This window comes from Alosa alosa, chromosome 19 (genome assembly GCF_017589495.1).
Source record: "Alosa alosa isolate M-15738 ecotype Scorff River chromosome 19, AALO_Geno_1.1, whole genome shotgun sequence".
Taxonomy (NCBI): domain Eukaryota; kingdom Metazoa; phylum Chordata; class Actinopteri; order Clupeiformes; family Clupeidae; genus Alosa; species Alosa alosa.
Genome location: NC_063207.1, coordinates 7,673,717 through 7,692,576, shown reverse-complemented (window position 1 = coordinate 7,692,576; position 18,860 = coordinate 7,673,717). Strand labels below are relative to the sequence as shown.

The 18,860-nt window shown below is 45.3% G+C and overlaps 1 protein-coding gene across 5 annotated transcripts in view; it reads right to left on the bottom strand.

Moving 5' to 3' along the window:
* spata17 (spermatogenesis associated 17) overlaps nucleotides 1-18,860 on the bottom strand; it is a 70,142-nt gene that overhangs the window by 31,349 nt on the left and 19,933 nt on the right. For all 5 annotated transcript variants that reach the window (XM_048228639.1, XM_048228642.1, XM_048228640.1 and 2 more), the window contains exon 9: nucleotides 15,177-15,312. In XM_048228639.1, coding sequence (XP_048084596.1) covers nucleotides 15,177-15,312 — 136 coding nt within the window. The remainder of the gene's footprint in view (nucleotides 1-15,176; nucleotides 15,313-18,860) is intronic.

Genomic DNA, 18,860 nt, shown 5'->3' with positions numbered 1-18,860 from the left:
TTTCAGGTCATTAATGGGATATTTATCTTTGTTACTACAGTCCCATATTTGGGACCTGTAACAAATTTTGGGGGCTCGAGTCCGGGATTGGCGCCACCGCTGACAGCTGTTGGACGCCAGTCCAGTGATCCATGAACCTGTGGACCAGACGGTGGCGTGTCATCAGAGTGAAGAGGGTCTGTCCGAATCCAGGGCGTCTGACTGCTGCCAGAGCGAGGGACCACAGACATCTGACAACCATCCACCATGAGCCACGAGAGAAAGAAGCTGGTGTGGTCCATCAAGAAGGGACTGTTCCATCTGTCTGTTGATGAACTGTTCCAGCTTGCAACTGACATCACGCCGACACCCGACCAGGACCCAGCTAAGTTGCACCAACATGATGACGAGAGTGTTATTGAGTATTTGTGCTCATACATGGACAGTGTAGCTTTACTGGAATTGGAGGATGAGGGCATGTTGCAGTGCACTTCTGCTAAAGACCAGGTTGACGAAATGATTAACAGCCATAGTCAGAGTGTGGGTCATTGGGGTAGTGGAGATTCTAATGTGTCTGATATGAAGGTGGTATCTGATGTGAAAGTGTCACGGTGACATCTGAGGTTGCACACATGAACACCCAGGGTACCAGTACACACTGCGACAACAGATTTAGCTTCTCAGACCAAAGATCTTGAAACACAGATTAGTAAATTGTTCGCTGTGTACAATGAACTCAAGCTAAAACAGAGTAGTGCTCCACCCACCACGCACATGGTAGACAATCTACCCACTGCCGTGACTGTAGCCAGTCTCGCGCAGTCCACATGACACACTGCAACTGCACTCAAACACCACACACACCACCCATAGCACAGAAAGCATGTGTGCCCTTAAAGACCTTCCCCTCCTACAAAGGAAAGAGTTCAAGATACATGGTGGGCAAATTGGTGATAACACTTCAGAGATCAGTTACAACAACATCACTAGGCAGATTGATGAAGGCCTCAGAGAAAATCACTGACTGGGGTGAGATCACCCAGCGCCGTGCTCGTGTCATAAAGCCTGGCAACTTCAAAGGAACATGCTTGCTAGTAAAGAGGACATGGCCGGTAAGGTGAACTCAAGAGCTTCTTCAGTCACACCTAGGAGAGAAAAAGCAGCACTGAGCTCTTCCAGGAACTCATGACGGCCAAACAGCACGAGCATGAAACACCCGCAGCAGTTCCTGTACAGGATGATGGGGCTGAAACAGAGTGATATTCACATCAAGTGGGCAGATGCAGGCATCAAGTATGAGGCACTAACAGCACAGAATGTGTTCCTCCACACCATCTATCAGGGCTTGGCGAAAAGCATGCGGCGTCCGTCGTGAGTTAAATCCCCTCCTCTCCCCTACCGTCACTGATGAGGCACTCTTGAGGCCAGGTCACTAAAACAACAAGTGAGGAGAGTGAGAGAAAGCGGGGGGCCCAGCACCGATCAGAACAACTCATACTCAAAGTACTGAAGCCAGCAGCAGGGGCGAGTGCAGGGAAGTGTACGCTGACCGCGGGGCCGAGCAGATTCATGAGTTGAGTGCTCAAGTACTGACCCTGACCCAGGTAGTGAACACCCTTCGGTCCAGTGCCTCAGCAGTGAAGCCAGCAACCTCGAGCTTCAGCCACAGTGTAACTGTGGCTGCTAAGCAGAGTAGACCCTGAGAACAGAGACCCCGTGGCTGCCCCAGTTGTATTGCTAATAGCCGTCCTGACTGCAACCACTTTCTTCTCTTGTACTGTCAGCAGCCAGTGAGCTTATGGGTGACAGAGGCCTTGACCTTACAGCTGCTAATGGTGAGCCAATACCATACGATGGATGGGTTGAACTTACCTTTAACTTGCCTGGAAATGAAGATCCAAGGCTCTCCATCAGAGTACCCTTTCTGGTCAGCCGTGTGAGCCTCACAAGACCCATCGTAGGCTTTAATGTGATCCAGGAGCTAATCCAAGGACGGGAGGGTGGAGTTGAAGTTGTCACCATCATTGCTCAATTGCTGCAGAAGGCCATGCAGATTGAAGAGGACACAGCTGAGGCCATTGTGCACTTTGTGCAGACCCAGGAACACACCCAGGACCAAGCACTGGTGAGAGTTGGCCGGCGGGATTTCTAAACCAAAAGACCGTTCCAGACAGACAGACACCCCCTGCCCCGTATCCAAGATCTTATCGACACGCTGGGTGGGTACAGCTGGTTCTCAATTCTGGATCAAGGAAAAGCCTACCATCAAGGTTTCATTGCAGAGGGGTCACGGCACATGACTGCATTCATCACCCCATGGGGCTTGTATGAGTGGGTACGTATCCCTTTTGGCCTTTCCAACGCCCCAGCAGCATTCCAGAGGAGCATGGAGGAGATGCTCAGCTCCTTGCGGGACGAATGCTGCATCCCCTACTTAGATGATGTCCTCTGCTATGCCAAGACGTTTGGAGCTCATGTGGAGGTGCTGAGACATGTTTTGAAGGCCCTCCAGCGCCACGGTGTGAAGCTCAGACCAACAAAGTGTGAGCTCTTCAAGAAGGAAGTCCGCTATGTGGGAAAGCTGGTGTCCGCTGAGGGAGTAAGACTTGACCCCAAGGATCTGGAAGCCATCCAGGCGTTGAGAACCAAGGCCCCGACCACCGTGGGAGAAGTCCGTAAGCTGCTAGGGTTCCTCAGCTATTACCGGACATACATCCAAGACTTCTCAAGAATTGCCAAGCCAATGTATGAGCTCTTGCAAGCAAAACGCCCTGCCACTGGTACGCCTCCACCCAGAACAAACAAGGGGAAAGGAGCACAGCTGTCATCCAGGACTCCTGTCCAGTGGAGGGAGGAACATCAAAGGGCCTTGGACCAGCTCATCCATGTCCTGTCAAACCCACCAGTGCTTGCCTATCCTGACTTTAACCTCCCTTTTGTCTTGCACACAGATGCGTCAGAAAAAGGACTTGGTGCTGTGCTGTACCAACGGCAGGGAGGAAAACTCAGAGTACGCCTATGGATCCAGAACACTCACGCCTGCTGAGCGCAATTACCACCTTCACTCAGGCAAGCTTGAATTTCTGGCACTGAAGTGGGCAATATGTGAAAAATTCAGGGACTACCTCTTCTATGCACCCCACTTCACTGTGTACACGGATAACAACCCATTGACATACGTGATGAGCACTGCTAAGCTGAATGCTGTCGGTCACCGTTGGGTGGGTGAGCTCGCTGACTTCAGGTTCGAGGTGAGATACCGACCGGGAAAAGCAAACGTGGATGCAGACACACTGTCAAGGTTGCCGGTGGACATCAACAGCTATGTCGACTCCTGCACAGAAGAGCTGTCAAGAGACACCATTCTGGCAATGTGGGAGGGCAGTAGGGCTGCAAAGCAACAAGACGTTGCTTATGTGGCTGTTCTGAACCTCTCACAAAGCCCAGCATCTCAGTCACCAGAATTGCTCCCTGCCATAAGCCGTGCGAACTCATGAAATCTCAGCAAGATGATCCTGTGATCAGTCAAGTCATCAGACTGAAAGAGAACACCAACATACTGACCAGTGACATGAGAAGAGGAGTAAGTGGCCTGGCGAGGAAACTACTGCATGAGTGGGGAAGACTACAGCTGAAGGATGGTCTGCTGTACAGGGAAACCAGTCAGAGGAGTCAACTTGTCCTGCCCTCTCAGTACTGATCCTTGGTCCTTAAACACCTCCATGACGACATGGGTCACATGGGTATGGAGAGAGTCCTGGGCCTCGCTAGAGACCGGTTTTACTGGCCCTACATGAAACAGGATGTTGAAGCTTATGTGACAAGGAAGTGTCCCTGTATCAAGCAGAAGAAACCGGTCTCCCACATCAGAGCACCAATGGGGAGCATTACCACCAGCTCACCCCTAGAACTTGTGTCCATTGATTACCTGCATCTAGAACCTAGCAAGGGAGGCTTTGAGTATATCCTGGTTGTTGTAGACCACTTTACCAGATTTGCCCAAGCCTATGCCACCAGGAACAAGTCCGGGAAGGCAGCTGCAGAGAAACTCTTCGATGATTTCATTCCACGGTTCGGCTACCCATGGAAACTACATCATGACCAAGGGAGGGAATTTGAGAATGACCTTTTCAAGACCCTGCAACAGTTGAGTGGAGTGGGTCACTCAAGGACCACTCCCTACCACCCCCAAGGAAATCCTGCAGAAAGATTTAACCGCACATTGCTTCAGATGCTCAGGACCCTGGAGGAGAAGGAAAAGGAAAGATGGAGAGAACACCTACCCCAAATCCTCCACGCTTATAACTGTACCCGGCATGAGGCAACTGGATTTTCACCCTTTTACCTGATGTATGGCCGTCACCCACGTCTGCCTGTGGATATGATCTTTGGCTTGCTGTCTGAGGAAGAAGCCACTTCTCCAAGAGGCTATGCAGAGAGATGGGCCTCTCGGATGCAGGAAGCATACAGACTCGCCTCAGAGAACAGTCAACAATCCAGCTCTTGGGGAAAGAGGTACTACGACCAACATTTGAAGGGTGTTGTCCTGGAGCAGGGTGACCGCGTCTTGGTGCGGAACATGAGGGAAAGAGGGGGTCCTGGAAAGCTAAAGCCATACTGGGAAGGCACAGTTCATGTTGTGAGGGAGAGGATCGCAGATGGGCCGGTGTATAAAGTGTCTCCAGAAACAGGTGGAGGTCGAGTACCTAACTCTACACCAAGAACCTGCTTCACGTGGTCAACGACTTACCTGTGGATTTACCCCAGTCATCACAGAGACCACCTGTTAGAGACAGAGGCTCACCGAGACACCTACCTGCTCCATCAACAGACCAGCCACGACAGAGAACAAGAAACAGCTCTTCACGCCACACAGAGAGACAGAGCGAGTGGCGCCCGAGTAGTGACTCCTCCGACAATGAGGATGAGCCCTTATACTGGTTGAGGATACCATCAAGAATGGAGTATGAGAACAACCAAACCCAGCCTCTTCAAGAGTTTCAGAGGACTTATAGTCCAGTAACCACCCCTCAGAGATTCAACTTACCTGAGCCAATCCTGCCTGAAAGGGAAGACCAGTGGACTGAAAGTGTGCTTCCAAGGAGAGAGAGCATGCCTGTGGGGGAAAGCAGACAGAGTGAGCACAGAGCACACCAAGAGGAATACTTACCCGTCAATCCAAAGCCTGCAGTATATGGACAGGAAGGTGCCATGCAGGAGAGGCCAGTAATCCCTGAAGCAGTCAGTGAACAGTCCAACAATGAACAGTCCAGCCCACTACAGATGCGGAGGTCCACGCGTGAAAGGAGGCCTGCCCAGATGCTCACGTACAGCTCCTTAGGACAGCCCTCTTCCCAACCCCCAGCCAGCTGCAATACAGTAGGGGCCTATGGGACACTGTCAATGCCACCATGGGGAGTGCATGCATACCCCAGTTACTTCCAGACACCACTTCCATACCCTATTCCCATTCATAGTATACCCTATGTGTAGGGTACTGGTGTACTGATTGACCCGCATACATACACTCACACACATGCACACACACACCTACATACTTACCCGGGACTTGCCTGCATTGTTGAGCAACAGACAGATACACATACACGCACGCGCACACACACATGCTCACACACACACACAAACACACACACATACTTACCTTGAGTTACACAGACATTCTCACTAGTGATTCTTAGGTTTAGTTGCTGATGGTAGCAAGTGTCGGGAGCCACTTTTGAAGTTGGGGAGCGTGTGGCGCACCCAAAACAGGTGACCACATTGGTCATATGTTTATCAGTAAATGAATATGATCTCTCTATATATATATATATTTACACTGTCGCTTTAAGGAGTGGCACAAGCAGTTGCGTTCCGGTTGCTATGGGAACGGACCTCCTTTCGCTCTCAGATGCGATTTGGGGAGAAAAACATGGAAAGCTGCTGTGTCTAAATCTCCTTTTATTTCACCTGTCTTTCAGGTCAGTAATGGGTAAACTGTCCATCTTTACTTGTTGGGGTATCACCCTTTTTCTTAATGTCTGTTTGATAACTGATTGTAGTGCTGTTTATAATCTAACAATAAAAGTATAAATAGAAAGTTTGCCGTTGATCAAGGCAGCTAGCTGAGGTAGGCTACTGTAAACAGTTAGCTAGTAGCTACCGTCTCGCGAACAAGCTGTGGCGGCAAACTAGAATAACGGTACTGCAGACGGCTAGCTGCCGTCTCTTGGTCCATGATCATGTGACATAGCATTTTGAGCTCCGACACTCTGCTTGTTAGAAGTGGTTATGTTGACACGTTTAATGAGTATGATTTAGCAAATACACACGGGTGAAAATGAATAAGTATACACACTGGTTTTAGAAACGGTTATTTTGCCAACTTGAACAAGTATGAATTAGTCCACACACACAGGGTTTACAAATGGTTGTGTAAATGGTCATTGCTGTTTAGTTTAAGTGATTTAAAGTGATTCTTATGTCTTGTAGCCTTTGTCAGTAATCAAATGCAGTTTGAATGTTTTAGTCCAGTATTAAGCTAGGCAGCTATATGCAGCTACAACTTTAATTACAATGTAGCCATGTTAAAGTGCGGCTATGAAGCCACAGTGGCCTTGGATAACTGATATGTTGGAATGTGAATATAGAGTATATGATATGTGATATTCTGTTATTTTGGGAGATGGCAATATGGCAATGTTTTGTATGAATTGTTATGCATTGGGGATAAGATTGCTATCTACTATTATATGCTTTATATATTGTACACCACACTGGAACTTGAACAAAACAATTAATGCACAGATATTTTGTGATTTATTCTGAATAAATAAATCAGATGCGATTTGGGAGAAAACATGGAAAGCTGCTGTGTCTAAATCTCCTTTTATTTCACCTGTCTTTCAGGTCATTAATGGGATATTTATCTTTGTTACTACAGTCCCATATTTGGGACCTGTAACAAAGAGCATATCGCTTTATACAGTATAAAGGCCGGTTAAGGTATTGGTTAAAATTGGTTTGTATATGTTAATAGTTATTGCTGTTATAAACACTTGCACTTTTATATTATTACTATTATTATTATTATGTTTAATGGAGGCTAATTCTAATAATATTTGACAATGGAATATATATTTATTGGTATTGTTGTAAGTCGCTTTGGACAAAAGTGTCTGCCAAGAAACATGAGCATGATTCATATATAAACTGATATACAATATATATCAGTTACTGTGTTCTCTCGGACATGGAATCTAAATGCCATGAACTTCATGGGTGTCTTTTTGTTCACCAATAGCAGCTGTACAGACCAACACACATGGAGAAATAAGTTTAGTGTTCAGTCTGAACGGCTGAGGAATAAAATGGCCTTAAAAAAAGAGAGAGAGAGAGAGAGAGAGAGAAAAAAGAAAACCTTGAGCAACAAATGAAAAACATGTGCAATAACTAGACTTGTGTTGTCTGAGGGAGAAGTGGAAAAGGGTGTTGAAAGCGATCCCCCTTCCTGAAGCTGGAGAGGGGGATGAGGCTGCATGTAAAGGCTATCGGGGCCTGGAAACTAATCATGCCTCGACAGATAAGAAAGTGGGCTTTATGGTATATGGTAATCAGCCCCTTCCCTGGCTGCCGCCGCATAATGACTTGGTGTTATTCAGATGTTTGATGAAATATGCATTTCTGAAATCTGAGCCTCTTTTTATCATCTTTTTCTTTTTTTTTTCTGTTTCAACGTATAAGGAAGTGCCGTCACTCTGAAGACGGGCACGAGACAGAGCGCAAAACAAACACGACATTACACTCACAGCGAGCGGTCCACAGAGACAGAACACACATACACACACGCACACACACACACACACACACCCACCCACGGACACGCACACGCACACACCCACACACACACACAGACAGATTCTTTTACTTTGTGTCAGCTGGGAAACAAAATCTTCTAGTTTACAAAGAAAAGGAAAAGTCAAGAAAGGAACCAGTAATAGCAGTTCCATCGGTGCACTCTCTCTCCTGAAGCACAGCTACGTGTCTTTAAAGACACAATGCCTCATAGGCTTCAAAGCTTGTATTTTCTCATTGATAAAATACTGATCGAAAAACAACACAACTACAAGTCTAATATATGTAAACAGAAAATAACTCCATGGGAGGTACATTTCAAATACACGGATCACAACAATGATTAACATTTCAGAGCTAACTTCAAACTAAGGAATATATACACCTTGGCAACAGTATGGCAATACCATGAGATAATACCGATATACTGATACACAACCAAACAGTAATTCTAATCACAGAACAAATGTACAAAAGAATATCCCATCAAAAATGCTCTCAATGACAAGTAAACTTGCCTTGACTTGTACAAAAACATAATTTGGGGTGTTCCGAGGTTTAAGTAAAGTGACAATTTGAGGTGTCTTCTCAGTGTGATACGAGATGATAAAGCAATGCCAAAGGCAAGCAGTGGAGAGTTGTGTGTACTGTAGGCGCCAGTGCTAAGAGGGAGACTGGGACCCAGTCACAACGACAGCACAGACACAGAGAGCCAGCTAGCCGTCTCAATCCCATCCTTCAGATCAGCTTAGCCCTTTCATTCATCAGCACATCCCACATTGTTAGCAGCTGTGGTGCAGGTCTGGCTCTGATCCGGCTCTGATCTGGCCCTGATCCGGCTCTGATAGAGATCTGATCTGGCTCTGATTTAAAAACTGGTTTGGTTCTGAATTAAAAACTGATTTGGTTCTGATTTAGAGCTGAAATGGTTCTGTTTTGGACCCGATTTGGTTCTCTTTTGGATCTGATTTGGCTCTAATCTGGCATATATTCTCTCAATTCCAGAGCTGGGTGCAGTGCATTTTTAGCTTTGGGAGTGACGTTTTTTAAATGTCTGTCTTAGTTAGACACTGACCAATGAAACTGAAGTAAAACTACCCACTGAAGGCAACACATTGACACAGTTCCAGCTTCAGACCTTATGAAATTCCATGCAGGTTCCAGACACATGCTAAGGTTTCCAGATAATACTATTTTCTTCCTAGTATACATTTTACATTTGTGTTGTTTTTCTCTTGGGGCATGCTATGATTTAGAAAAAAACAAAACAATTATCAATATGGCACACACTGTGAATAATGTGAACTTTCCCATTTGTGATTGCATTGTGCTTCCACAAATATGACGAGCAACATTTTGTTCAGGGAAGCATTTTTAATGCATTTATTTCCACCCCCCCAAAATTGAATCTATATTTTTTAACATCGAACTGCATGATAAAGTGCCCCAAAACACAGGTTAGTCTGGACTCCGGAAGCCACAGGACCTCAATCTGCTCCGTAATCAGCATGAATCACACAGGCAAAACCAATCATATCAGTGAGATTGACTGGGAGCAGGGAAAAAAACATGCACTGCTGTCCTAATTATATACAATCTAGTGTGTTGTGACGGCCGGTAATCCCTTCCAACATTCTTCAAGAGGTTTGTTTCAGGACACCCAAATGAGATTCCTGCCATACAGTAATACAACTCCACCTACAACACTACTGGGAGGTAATTACCACTCCGTCAGGCTACCTGTCCTCGGAATCAGAGTGTTATTTTACCTGATTCTATTCTAATTACTTCAATCAGGATTCACGCGGGAACGGCTCTTTTGTCAACCACGCAGCATATCCACACATCCGCAGACCCACAACATGAATGAGTATGGGGGACTTTGAGATCAGTGTGTCCTGAGCTGTCTCGGCTTTTCTAAGGTTTGTAGGTAGGTAGGACTTAATCTACATCTCGAAATACATATCAGATATGAAGACAAATATGCACCATGTTTTTTTTTTCTTTCACTCAGCTGTTTTAAATAACCAAATTCATGCCATGCCATCGTTGTTGTGAAGCTTTCAGATGATGTTTTAAACTTCAAAACTTCAAAGTTCATATGACTATTCCTACGCACCTCCCAGACCATGGACCGTTCAGACGGAGTTTTAAACAACCCCGTTCCGGTTGCTATTCTTGATGGACCTTTCAGATGTTGCCTAAATCGTGCGCAAGCTGTTCGCACTGTTACAGAATTCATTTGCATCTCCTGCTTTGCTGACTCCTACTCCAAACTGTGTGAATATGAAAGCTGTCATGTTACATTGTTTCAAAGGTTTTTTTTTGTTTTTTGTCCACATTTGAAAAGCTCAGAGAAAAAGCCAAGTGTACCTTCGTTCACTGAAGCATATCAATTTGAAGGCGGCCTATTTTTTTAAGTGCTTCTGTGTGTCCATTGTCACTGCAAAGATTGTTCGAGAATTTCATGGAGATGTGGTCATATATGCACACACATTTCTCTATAATTTCACTACAATATAGCACAAACAATCAGGGCAGTTAAGAATGGGCTTTAGCTCTTATCACAGTCCAGGACATAATTTGTATGTGGCACCAAAACACCAATGAAATGTTCTTATCACTTCATTTGTTACTGATGGCAAATCACAGCGTTTTAAAAGCACCATGTCATGTCAAACGAGGGGCCCTTTTTTTATAACAAAGGTGTCTTGGCAAATGCCTTTATACAATTCATATGCATTCAACACTGCGTGTGTGAGTGTGAGTGTGCTGGCTGATAAAAGGGGAAGAACCGCTGACATGATGGAAGCAAGCGTGGAGTTAATTGATACGTATACAGTCACAGGGATTGTTTATTATGCCGCAAATGAAGGGGATGGGGCCTTTTATTCCCCTGTAAAGCGGTTATGGTGAGTCGCTTATCCCCCAGACTGTTGGTCACTAATGCAGAGCCGTCTAGAGGGCTTTAAAGGGCTCGGCAAACTTTGTTCAGGCACCACAGCATGTCCTGAAGACACAGGCTGTGTCCTACTTTTAGGCCTCTTATTTATTGCTCATAATGAATATCATTCGCATTTAAACACACCTCATATATCATACATACTATGTTGATGCATTATCCCGGCCGATGATTAACAAGACGCGGCAGTAGCAAAGCATCATTTTTAAGCTTGATTTTTTTTTTTCATTCTCTCTCTCTCTCTCCCTCTCTCTCTCCCTCTCTCTCTCTCTCCCTCTTTCTCTCTTCCCCCAAGTTGCTATAAGCCATGCACCACAATAATTAAAAAAAGAAAAACTAGGCAGAGAGGATGAGTGGTGCTGGGAGGAGGAATATGCAAGCTTGGGGGGCTGTGTGTGTGTGTGTGTGTGTGTGTGTATGTGTGCGGAGGGTGGGGGTGGGGGGGGTGATGAGGGGAAAGGGGGGGGGTAAGGCAGCAGAAAAAGCAATTACTGAAGCAACATTAAAAAAAAAGGAGGCAGTGGCGTGCTTCTGCCGCTGAGATATATCAGTTTAAAAGGCTGATTGATGAAAGCCTAACGCGAGCTGAAGGAGAGGCTTTGCGGCGAGACATGGCCACTGCACGCACTTCATTAGCCCGCGTAATTAGCCTGCTGCTTCAATTTGTTAGCACTGGTGGTGATAATGCAAACATCAAAACACACGGCCCCGTCCCCCACCCCCACCCCGCCGATGCCCGCACCCGTGCCCGTGCCTCGCCCGCGTTAGCGTCGGTGCTCGCCTGATGAAGGACCCTCTCCATCAGCCGGGCATTAACTAATGCACTAATTATGCCAGACGGGCGGGGGCAGCGCGGCCTGATTGTCACTCTGTCCGAGCGCATTACGCCGCGGCGTAGCAGCCACCGCGTTGACACGCACGGGCTGGGGACCTTCACTACGCATGAGTTAAAATAAGAATCATAGGAGGGGGCGGTGCCACGTCAGCACCGCCACGCGTCGCGTAGTCAGCTCGAGGTGAACTGCCGGCTCACAAGCTAATCATGGTCTCAGTTGCCACGGAGATATCCCAACAAGGAATCACTCCAATCCTCTAACCTCAAAACCTGCACCCTAGACCGCTTTTCCTAAACGCAACTGACAACACTACCTTTGAATGCACCAGTGAAGCAGGGTTGTGCAAAATTCGAATTGCATATTCTGCTTCCTGTTTGCCACCTCAAATGAAATGCAAGTGAAATTCAAGAATTGAATTGGAATTTAAGAGCCAACTGACAACACTACCGTTGAATGCACCAGTGAGGATCTCATATTCTGTCTACACTAGACACACTGGACATAGATAGAGATGTCCGAGATATGGGAAACCATCTCAGTCAGAGCCAAACTTCATCAGTAGCGTTTCTGTACAAGCCATAGATTGTGTGCAGTCCTCCCTGTGCCCATCTCTTTTTGCCTTTTCAATTGAGACAAATCACCAGCCTCAGTCTCCAGGCTGGACATGTTAATCTGTGGAAATAACAGATCTCTAGGTGCAGATGGGGAAAAAAACAGGATGAGAAAAAAAAGAGTGAGAGAGAGAGAATCCTAGTAGAAAGAAAAGAGAATGGGTATATTTTAATCAGAAATGCACTTGAAAATCACCATATCCATCATTATATTCTTGTGAGTCGATGGGGGGAAAAAAACGTGTGAGGGGTGAGTGGAAATTCATTTAAGGAAGCAGGTTTGCGTTGGGCGAGGGAGCCTTCCGGATGTGTTATTCATTGTTAAGCGCGGAAGGTAGGCAAAAGCAGGACATTCATCAAGCGACAGACAAATGATGGCGGATTACTAGTTAGACAGTGTAATAAGTACCATCTAATTTCCTCTTTAGAATCAATTTATGTTTCCGAGCATAGGATCCTCATCAGGGGACCGCTCACGCCCGATGAGAAATTGCATAGTCAAAAAATCAGTTTCCCATAACACTGAAAAGAACCCAGGCGCCCTGTGTAGAACTGGCCTACTATGGACAAAGGCATGGCCGCTCTCACCTCTGGGTTCACACACACATTAAATACCGAAATAACTTCAGCACACAAACATAACTGATGATTATGATAAAGCTTGGTTATTCCTCAGTCTTATTATACAAGTTTGTCATGAATTGGCGATTCTGACAAAAGTGATTTGAGATATTTTGGAATAAAAGAATTAAAAAGAGATTCAAATGACATATTATAAAAAAAAGTTTATACTAAATTACACTTTAATTTTTCCTTGAAATAGGAATAAGCAAAACAAGGTTAGACATTTGCGTCAAACAATCAGGGTTGCAGAACAGCTGTGATGGCACCCTACTGCTTTGCTTACTTTGTTGTGAAATGCTCATGAAGGCTGCCCATGAAGGCTGCTCTGATGGTGACGCTGTTTGTTCCTGCTTTTGTTCTTTCTCTGGGCAATTAGGCCACTAGCTTTGCTTAGAGCCCACTTCAACAGGGCAGAAGCACTTGCTGGTGAAGCCAACTTGTTGCGCACAAAGGCTGCTTTGATGGTGAATTTCTGTTTGCTGCTTTGGTTTGTTGTTGTTGTTGTTTATTTATTTTTGTAGTATCCCCTGTCATGCTGTGTAATGCTAACTAGGCTTGGTTGTTGATTGGCCATTGTGGTAAATCCTCTTCAAGGATTCTAACACCTTTCCTCTGTATATTTGTAAAAGAAAATCCATTGTGGGGGAGGGCTTGGCCTTTTACTGTGGACCTAAAAAAAGCTGAGATATTGTATGAGACAGATTTTCAAAAAGGATAGCGTGTCATCTTCTAGCTGTGCTTTAAGAGACTTGAATCCAGCAAGCAGCACAATGGAGATGAGTGTTGGTGCGCTGGTTTTCCTGGGGCCTGAAAGCGTGACCTCACAATGGCTAGCGCCATGGCGACTGAGTGATGGGAGATCCAGGTTTGACAGACTGCTGCCGGAGGAGGTGAAATCCCATCAGTGATGAGGAGCCTCTGGAGAAGAGGAAGGGTCAGGACACCCAAAGGTACCAGGCCTGTCAGCCCCGCAACGCGAGTGGCCTCCCTCCACTTTATGACCGATGGCACGGAACTGAGTTTACAGAGAACGATGAACATTTTCACTAAGTAAATTATCATCTGTTAAGCATGATAACAAATCAATAAATATTTCATGCTGATCTGCAGTTAATCAAACTAGATTTTTGAAAATACCCTGTTGTAGATGCAGTTTTATAGTACAATATCATTAACAATGGTTAACCGATGGTGTTGCTGGTGAGATTACTGTACCACAGAAAGCCACGACACACTCCTAATTAAGGGTGGTGAACAGGTAGGGCATCTTTAATTAGCCGTTGCTCTTGTTTTGTGGAGTAATCATTGTAATTAATTCAATGTCATGTGGTATTGCTGTACCGTAGGTACAGGCAGTGGGGAGCCTCCCCTGTTGGGTAGAGGCTAACCCCTAAAGTTCAAACGTTGACTCCAATCTAAGTATGGATCAGAGCTAATCCTTAGCATGTCACATGCGGGCACATCAATTATGCTAATCACAGGAGCGCTCTCTGCCCCGAGCTTTCATTACTGTCAATGTGATGACGGGAAGCTTCAAACCAGCAGAAACGGACCATCAAGTACCGCCGCATCTGGCATCCGGAATATTCCACCAGCCGCCATCGGAAAGACACGGTGCCGGGACGTTAAACTCAGGGGTCTTTGTTCTCATTGTCCATTTCATAAAGTCTTCTTTTATGCATGGTGCCGTGTGCAATCGCCTGCGCTAAACGACGAGACCCATGGGGAAAAGCAGCGAGGGGTCGGCGCGGCGCGGCGCGGATAACGATTAAACGCGAGCTGGAACGGTAAAACAACTCTCCTCACTGCTGAGCAGAGCAGAGCAGAGCGCCAGCATCAGCAGAGCTTCCTTATTTATTTAATATCCGAGGGAGGGAGGCATTTCCAGGCAATTGCACTGGAAGCAAAGGGTAGAGCCTGCTGGTGGAGCCTCATAAAGCACCCTCATCCATGAAAGGCCTCCAGGAAAAAGACACAGTCAATTACCTAATGCCCCAAGTGGGGGTAGACTTCCCTCTCATTTACGTGTGGGGTATTTATTAAATTGCTGTCACATCTGACAAATTTGGGCAGCTAAAATTGGGGGCAATACTGTTCAGCGCCTTTTTTTTCTCTTCTCTCCTCTCATGCCTCCAAACCATTTCCTGTGGAGCACGTGCTGGCGTGCAAGATTGGAGTCTGGTAAGTAAATTGGAGTGTGTGTGTGTGTGTGTGTGTGTGCATGTGTGTGTGTATGTGTATGCATGTGTGAGTACATGTGTGTGTGTGTGTGTGTGTGTGTGTGTGTGTGTGTGTGTGGTCCTCCTGTACCTCTTTGTCCTGCAGAGTGTGTTTCTTCTCTTCCCTGAAGTGCTTGGTTCCGTACGGCAGCGGCTCGAAGGAGGTCCGTGTGTGGATCATGGGCTCGTACTTCCTGCTTTTGTGGGTGTTAGCGAACAGCCAGAACCTACAGAACGAGAGACAGAGAGAGAGAGAGAGAGAGAGAGAGAGAAAGAGAGAGGGAGGGAGAGCGGGAGAGAGAGCGAGCGAGAGAGAGAGGGAGGGAGAGAGAGAGACAGTGGCGATGACATCATGCTTTAACTCTGACAGTGATTAGGAAAATCTCGCTTGCACGCTTCCAAAACAACAAGCGAGCGCTGATGGACCGGAGCAAAGTCCACGTTTTAAAAAACAAAAACCAACAACAAAAAAAACAAAAACAAGCTATGCCACCACGCCGGTCGTTCATCAGCGCGAAATCAAAGCGTCATCTCTCACTGTACCGCCCAAGAATCAGCACTTCCCCCTGTCACCTCCCACCATTAACCTGCACCTCTCAACAGTAGTGCCACTTCATCTCCGTCACGGGCTAGCATTAGCGGACGCCGCTCCTGCCTAATGCCTCCAGCTGAGGTAATCACACTGCGCTCTCTACTGCTCGACGCAAATGACTTATATATCAACGCTTTGCTAAACTTCTCGCCAGCCAAATGCCTGGCTTTTTTTTTTTTTTTTTTTTGAGGGTCCAAATGGCCCTGCAAGTCAAATGGTTTCTTAATGGCCTGTTTTCTTGTGCGTGGTTGTTGCCACACATGCTGCGATGGTTGGGCTCATGCTCCATGTAAATAGCTGTTACTTAGGAAAAATGCCAGATGTTAATTACAGTGAGGTTGATTTTGTAAATTGCACCCAAGACACATTGCCTGGAGGAAGATTTATCCTGCATAGTACAAGAGGTGTCTGTGCAGGCTGGCAAACTGTCCACTGGGCATTGGCTTGGCGCATCAGAAAACAAACAAACAAGCAAGCAGCAACCTTGGCACTTCCTGTGAATACACGTTGCAATAAAAGCCTTTTCAGATGGCACAGACTATGCCAACCCCCTCTCATCCTCATTTGAAAGTCTGAGGCACACTCAGTTGTTTATCTAAAATACTCTTCCAAAGGACAGAGGAGAGGCAAGTAAAATTGTACGTTAAAAAGAAAGAAAATTTTGGACAAATGACATGGAGAATTCAAAATATGTGCCTGTAAATATAAACGGTCTAAAACAGTAAACTTATACTGTTATACAAATAATTGTGTTAAATACATAGGTTTGTTTGTAATGCTTGACAAATTATCATTAGCTCAAATAAATCCCAGTGTCTTATTGGTGAACTGGCTTGCAGTTTTGTAGAGCTGGAAGTCTGAAAAAGTCCTTTGAACAATGAGCTGACTACTGGAACTAAAGCGCAGGGAAGAAAAAGTTGCCATCAGCAGAGGTTCTATCCCTTTAAGTAATGATACAATATCGCACAGACATTCCTATTCGCCAGAGACAAGCCTCGCGCACAAGACGGATTACAGTGCAAGCCATGCTAATGTTCACATGGGACAGACATCACAGGGAAAAAATTAATGTGGCCCCAATGTCCCAGAATACACAATGGTTGTGGCGGTAGCCGGCTGGTTCGCTTACAGCTTTCATTGCCTCCGAATTGCATTTTAATAGGGTAGTTTTTATTCATTCAGAGCCATTAAGGCCAGTTTGACTTCACGCCGGGGATCCTTGGCAGTGCGGACGGTGCCCAGTGACGGCACGCAAGGTGGTCAGCGGATAGAAAAAAAAAAGAAAGGAAAGGGGGAAATGAAAGGAAAAAAGAAAGAGAAAAAAAAAAGAAAGAGTGGAAAGGGGGATCAGACTAAATACCCCCTCTTGCCTAATTTGACTGTTTTCTCATCAAGTCAGGCAACACTCCCTCTCTCTCTCCGAGATGACGCTAGTCTCACAATTTTGAATTACATAGCACTACTTAGCTTAGAAACTATGCGGAAATGAGATGAAAACTAAACTATTTGGGGTGTAAACTATAAGACGTGGTATGATTGGGGATAGGATTTTAGACCGCAAGTGTGCCCGTGACTACAAAGCCGTCAACTAACTCTGAAGTGTGTTTTATCCGGCTCAAAAGGGCCCTCTTCACTTTAAACCATTCTAATCCACGCAAATTATTATCTGCATCAAAAAGCACTGTGGCCCTCATAACGGGAGCCAAATTAAGCCTGCGACGGGCCGACAGCAGAGGAAAAGACTGGCACATTTAGGTGGCGCTTTGAAACGTTTTCAGTGGAAATTAGGAGGAAAAAGACGACGGACGCGGGATCAAAAGGGGACTAATCACTCTTGGCTCTGCCCTGGAGCACTCCGCACATATAATACGATTTGCTCACTAACTACCTCTCCTATTGCGGCGCGTGTGTGGACCGTTGTGTGTTAATGGGGTTAGCTAATTTAGTGTTTAAAGTTGGGGAAAAAGGGACGGTCCTGATTAATAAACGATGCACACTGTGCTTGTAATTAAAATCAATGGAGGGCTTTTAAAACAGAGATGGCACTGTTAGAGGAATATTGTCCAAAATGTTATTACGATAATCCCCCGTAATAATTATATTCTGGGCTGCAGGAGTTTTAGTGGAGACGGCTATTAATAGCCTCCATGGCCCGGTCAGCCAAGACTGCTGTTGTTTTTCTCCTGACACTGTGGGATACAGGGAGGCCAGTCTTTCTCATCAGGCCGTATAAACAAAGCAGCGAGGAGAGAGCTTCTTTCAATAAGCGCATCATCCACAACACACTGCAACAAACTGAACTTTCACGGACATCAGCGAAACTTCACTAACTTCTCCTGCAATGCACAACACACACAAAGCAACCAAATGAACACAAAAAAGCAATAGTGATTTACTTGCTGTAAATAATAAATTAATTAATATGCCATATGTATATGTACATTCAATATGCCTGATGACACTCAAAATTCAACATTTGAGCTATTACGTAATACAAAACTTTTTTTTTAATCATCAAGAAGTCATAGGTCGTATAATATGAAATGGTTACATAAGAACATGAAACCCTGCTGGCCTACAGCTGAGGTGCGTAGCCTGCAGCTATGGGTAATGAACAGTGTTAACCTTCACTTTGTAATACACATGATTGAGAGAGACCAAGGGTTGAGGCTGCCACAGGACCAGCAGAAAGTGTGTGTGTGTGTGTGTGTATGTGTGTGGAGAGGTTTAGGATGGGACATGGTTATGGTTATGGTTATGGTTATGGTTATGGATTTAGCAGACGCCTTTGTCCAAAGCGACACATAAATACAAAACAACATAATAATTTTTAAAATTGAACAGGGAACAGATTAAAATGTAGGTCAAATATAGTAAGGAGAATAGTTGTAGCACACAATAATATCAATTCAAGCAATAGCCTAATAAAAGCAATGTAAAAAAAAGGGAAAGGCAATAATAAAACAATAATGTCCATTCAATCAATAATATAAAACAATGACATGCTAAGACTACATTAAGGAGAATATCAATAATAAACAATAATGTCAAATTAATTAACAGCCCAATTAAAATAAAACAACATTATATAAACCATAACACATAAAGCGCTTAAACAACTAAGTATATGTTGAATAGGAATGTCTTTAGACCCCTCTTAAACGACCCAAAACTACCACAGGA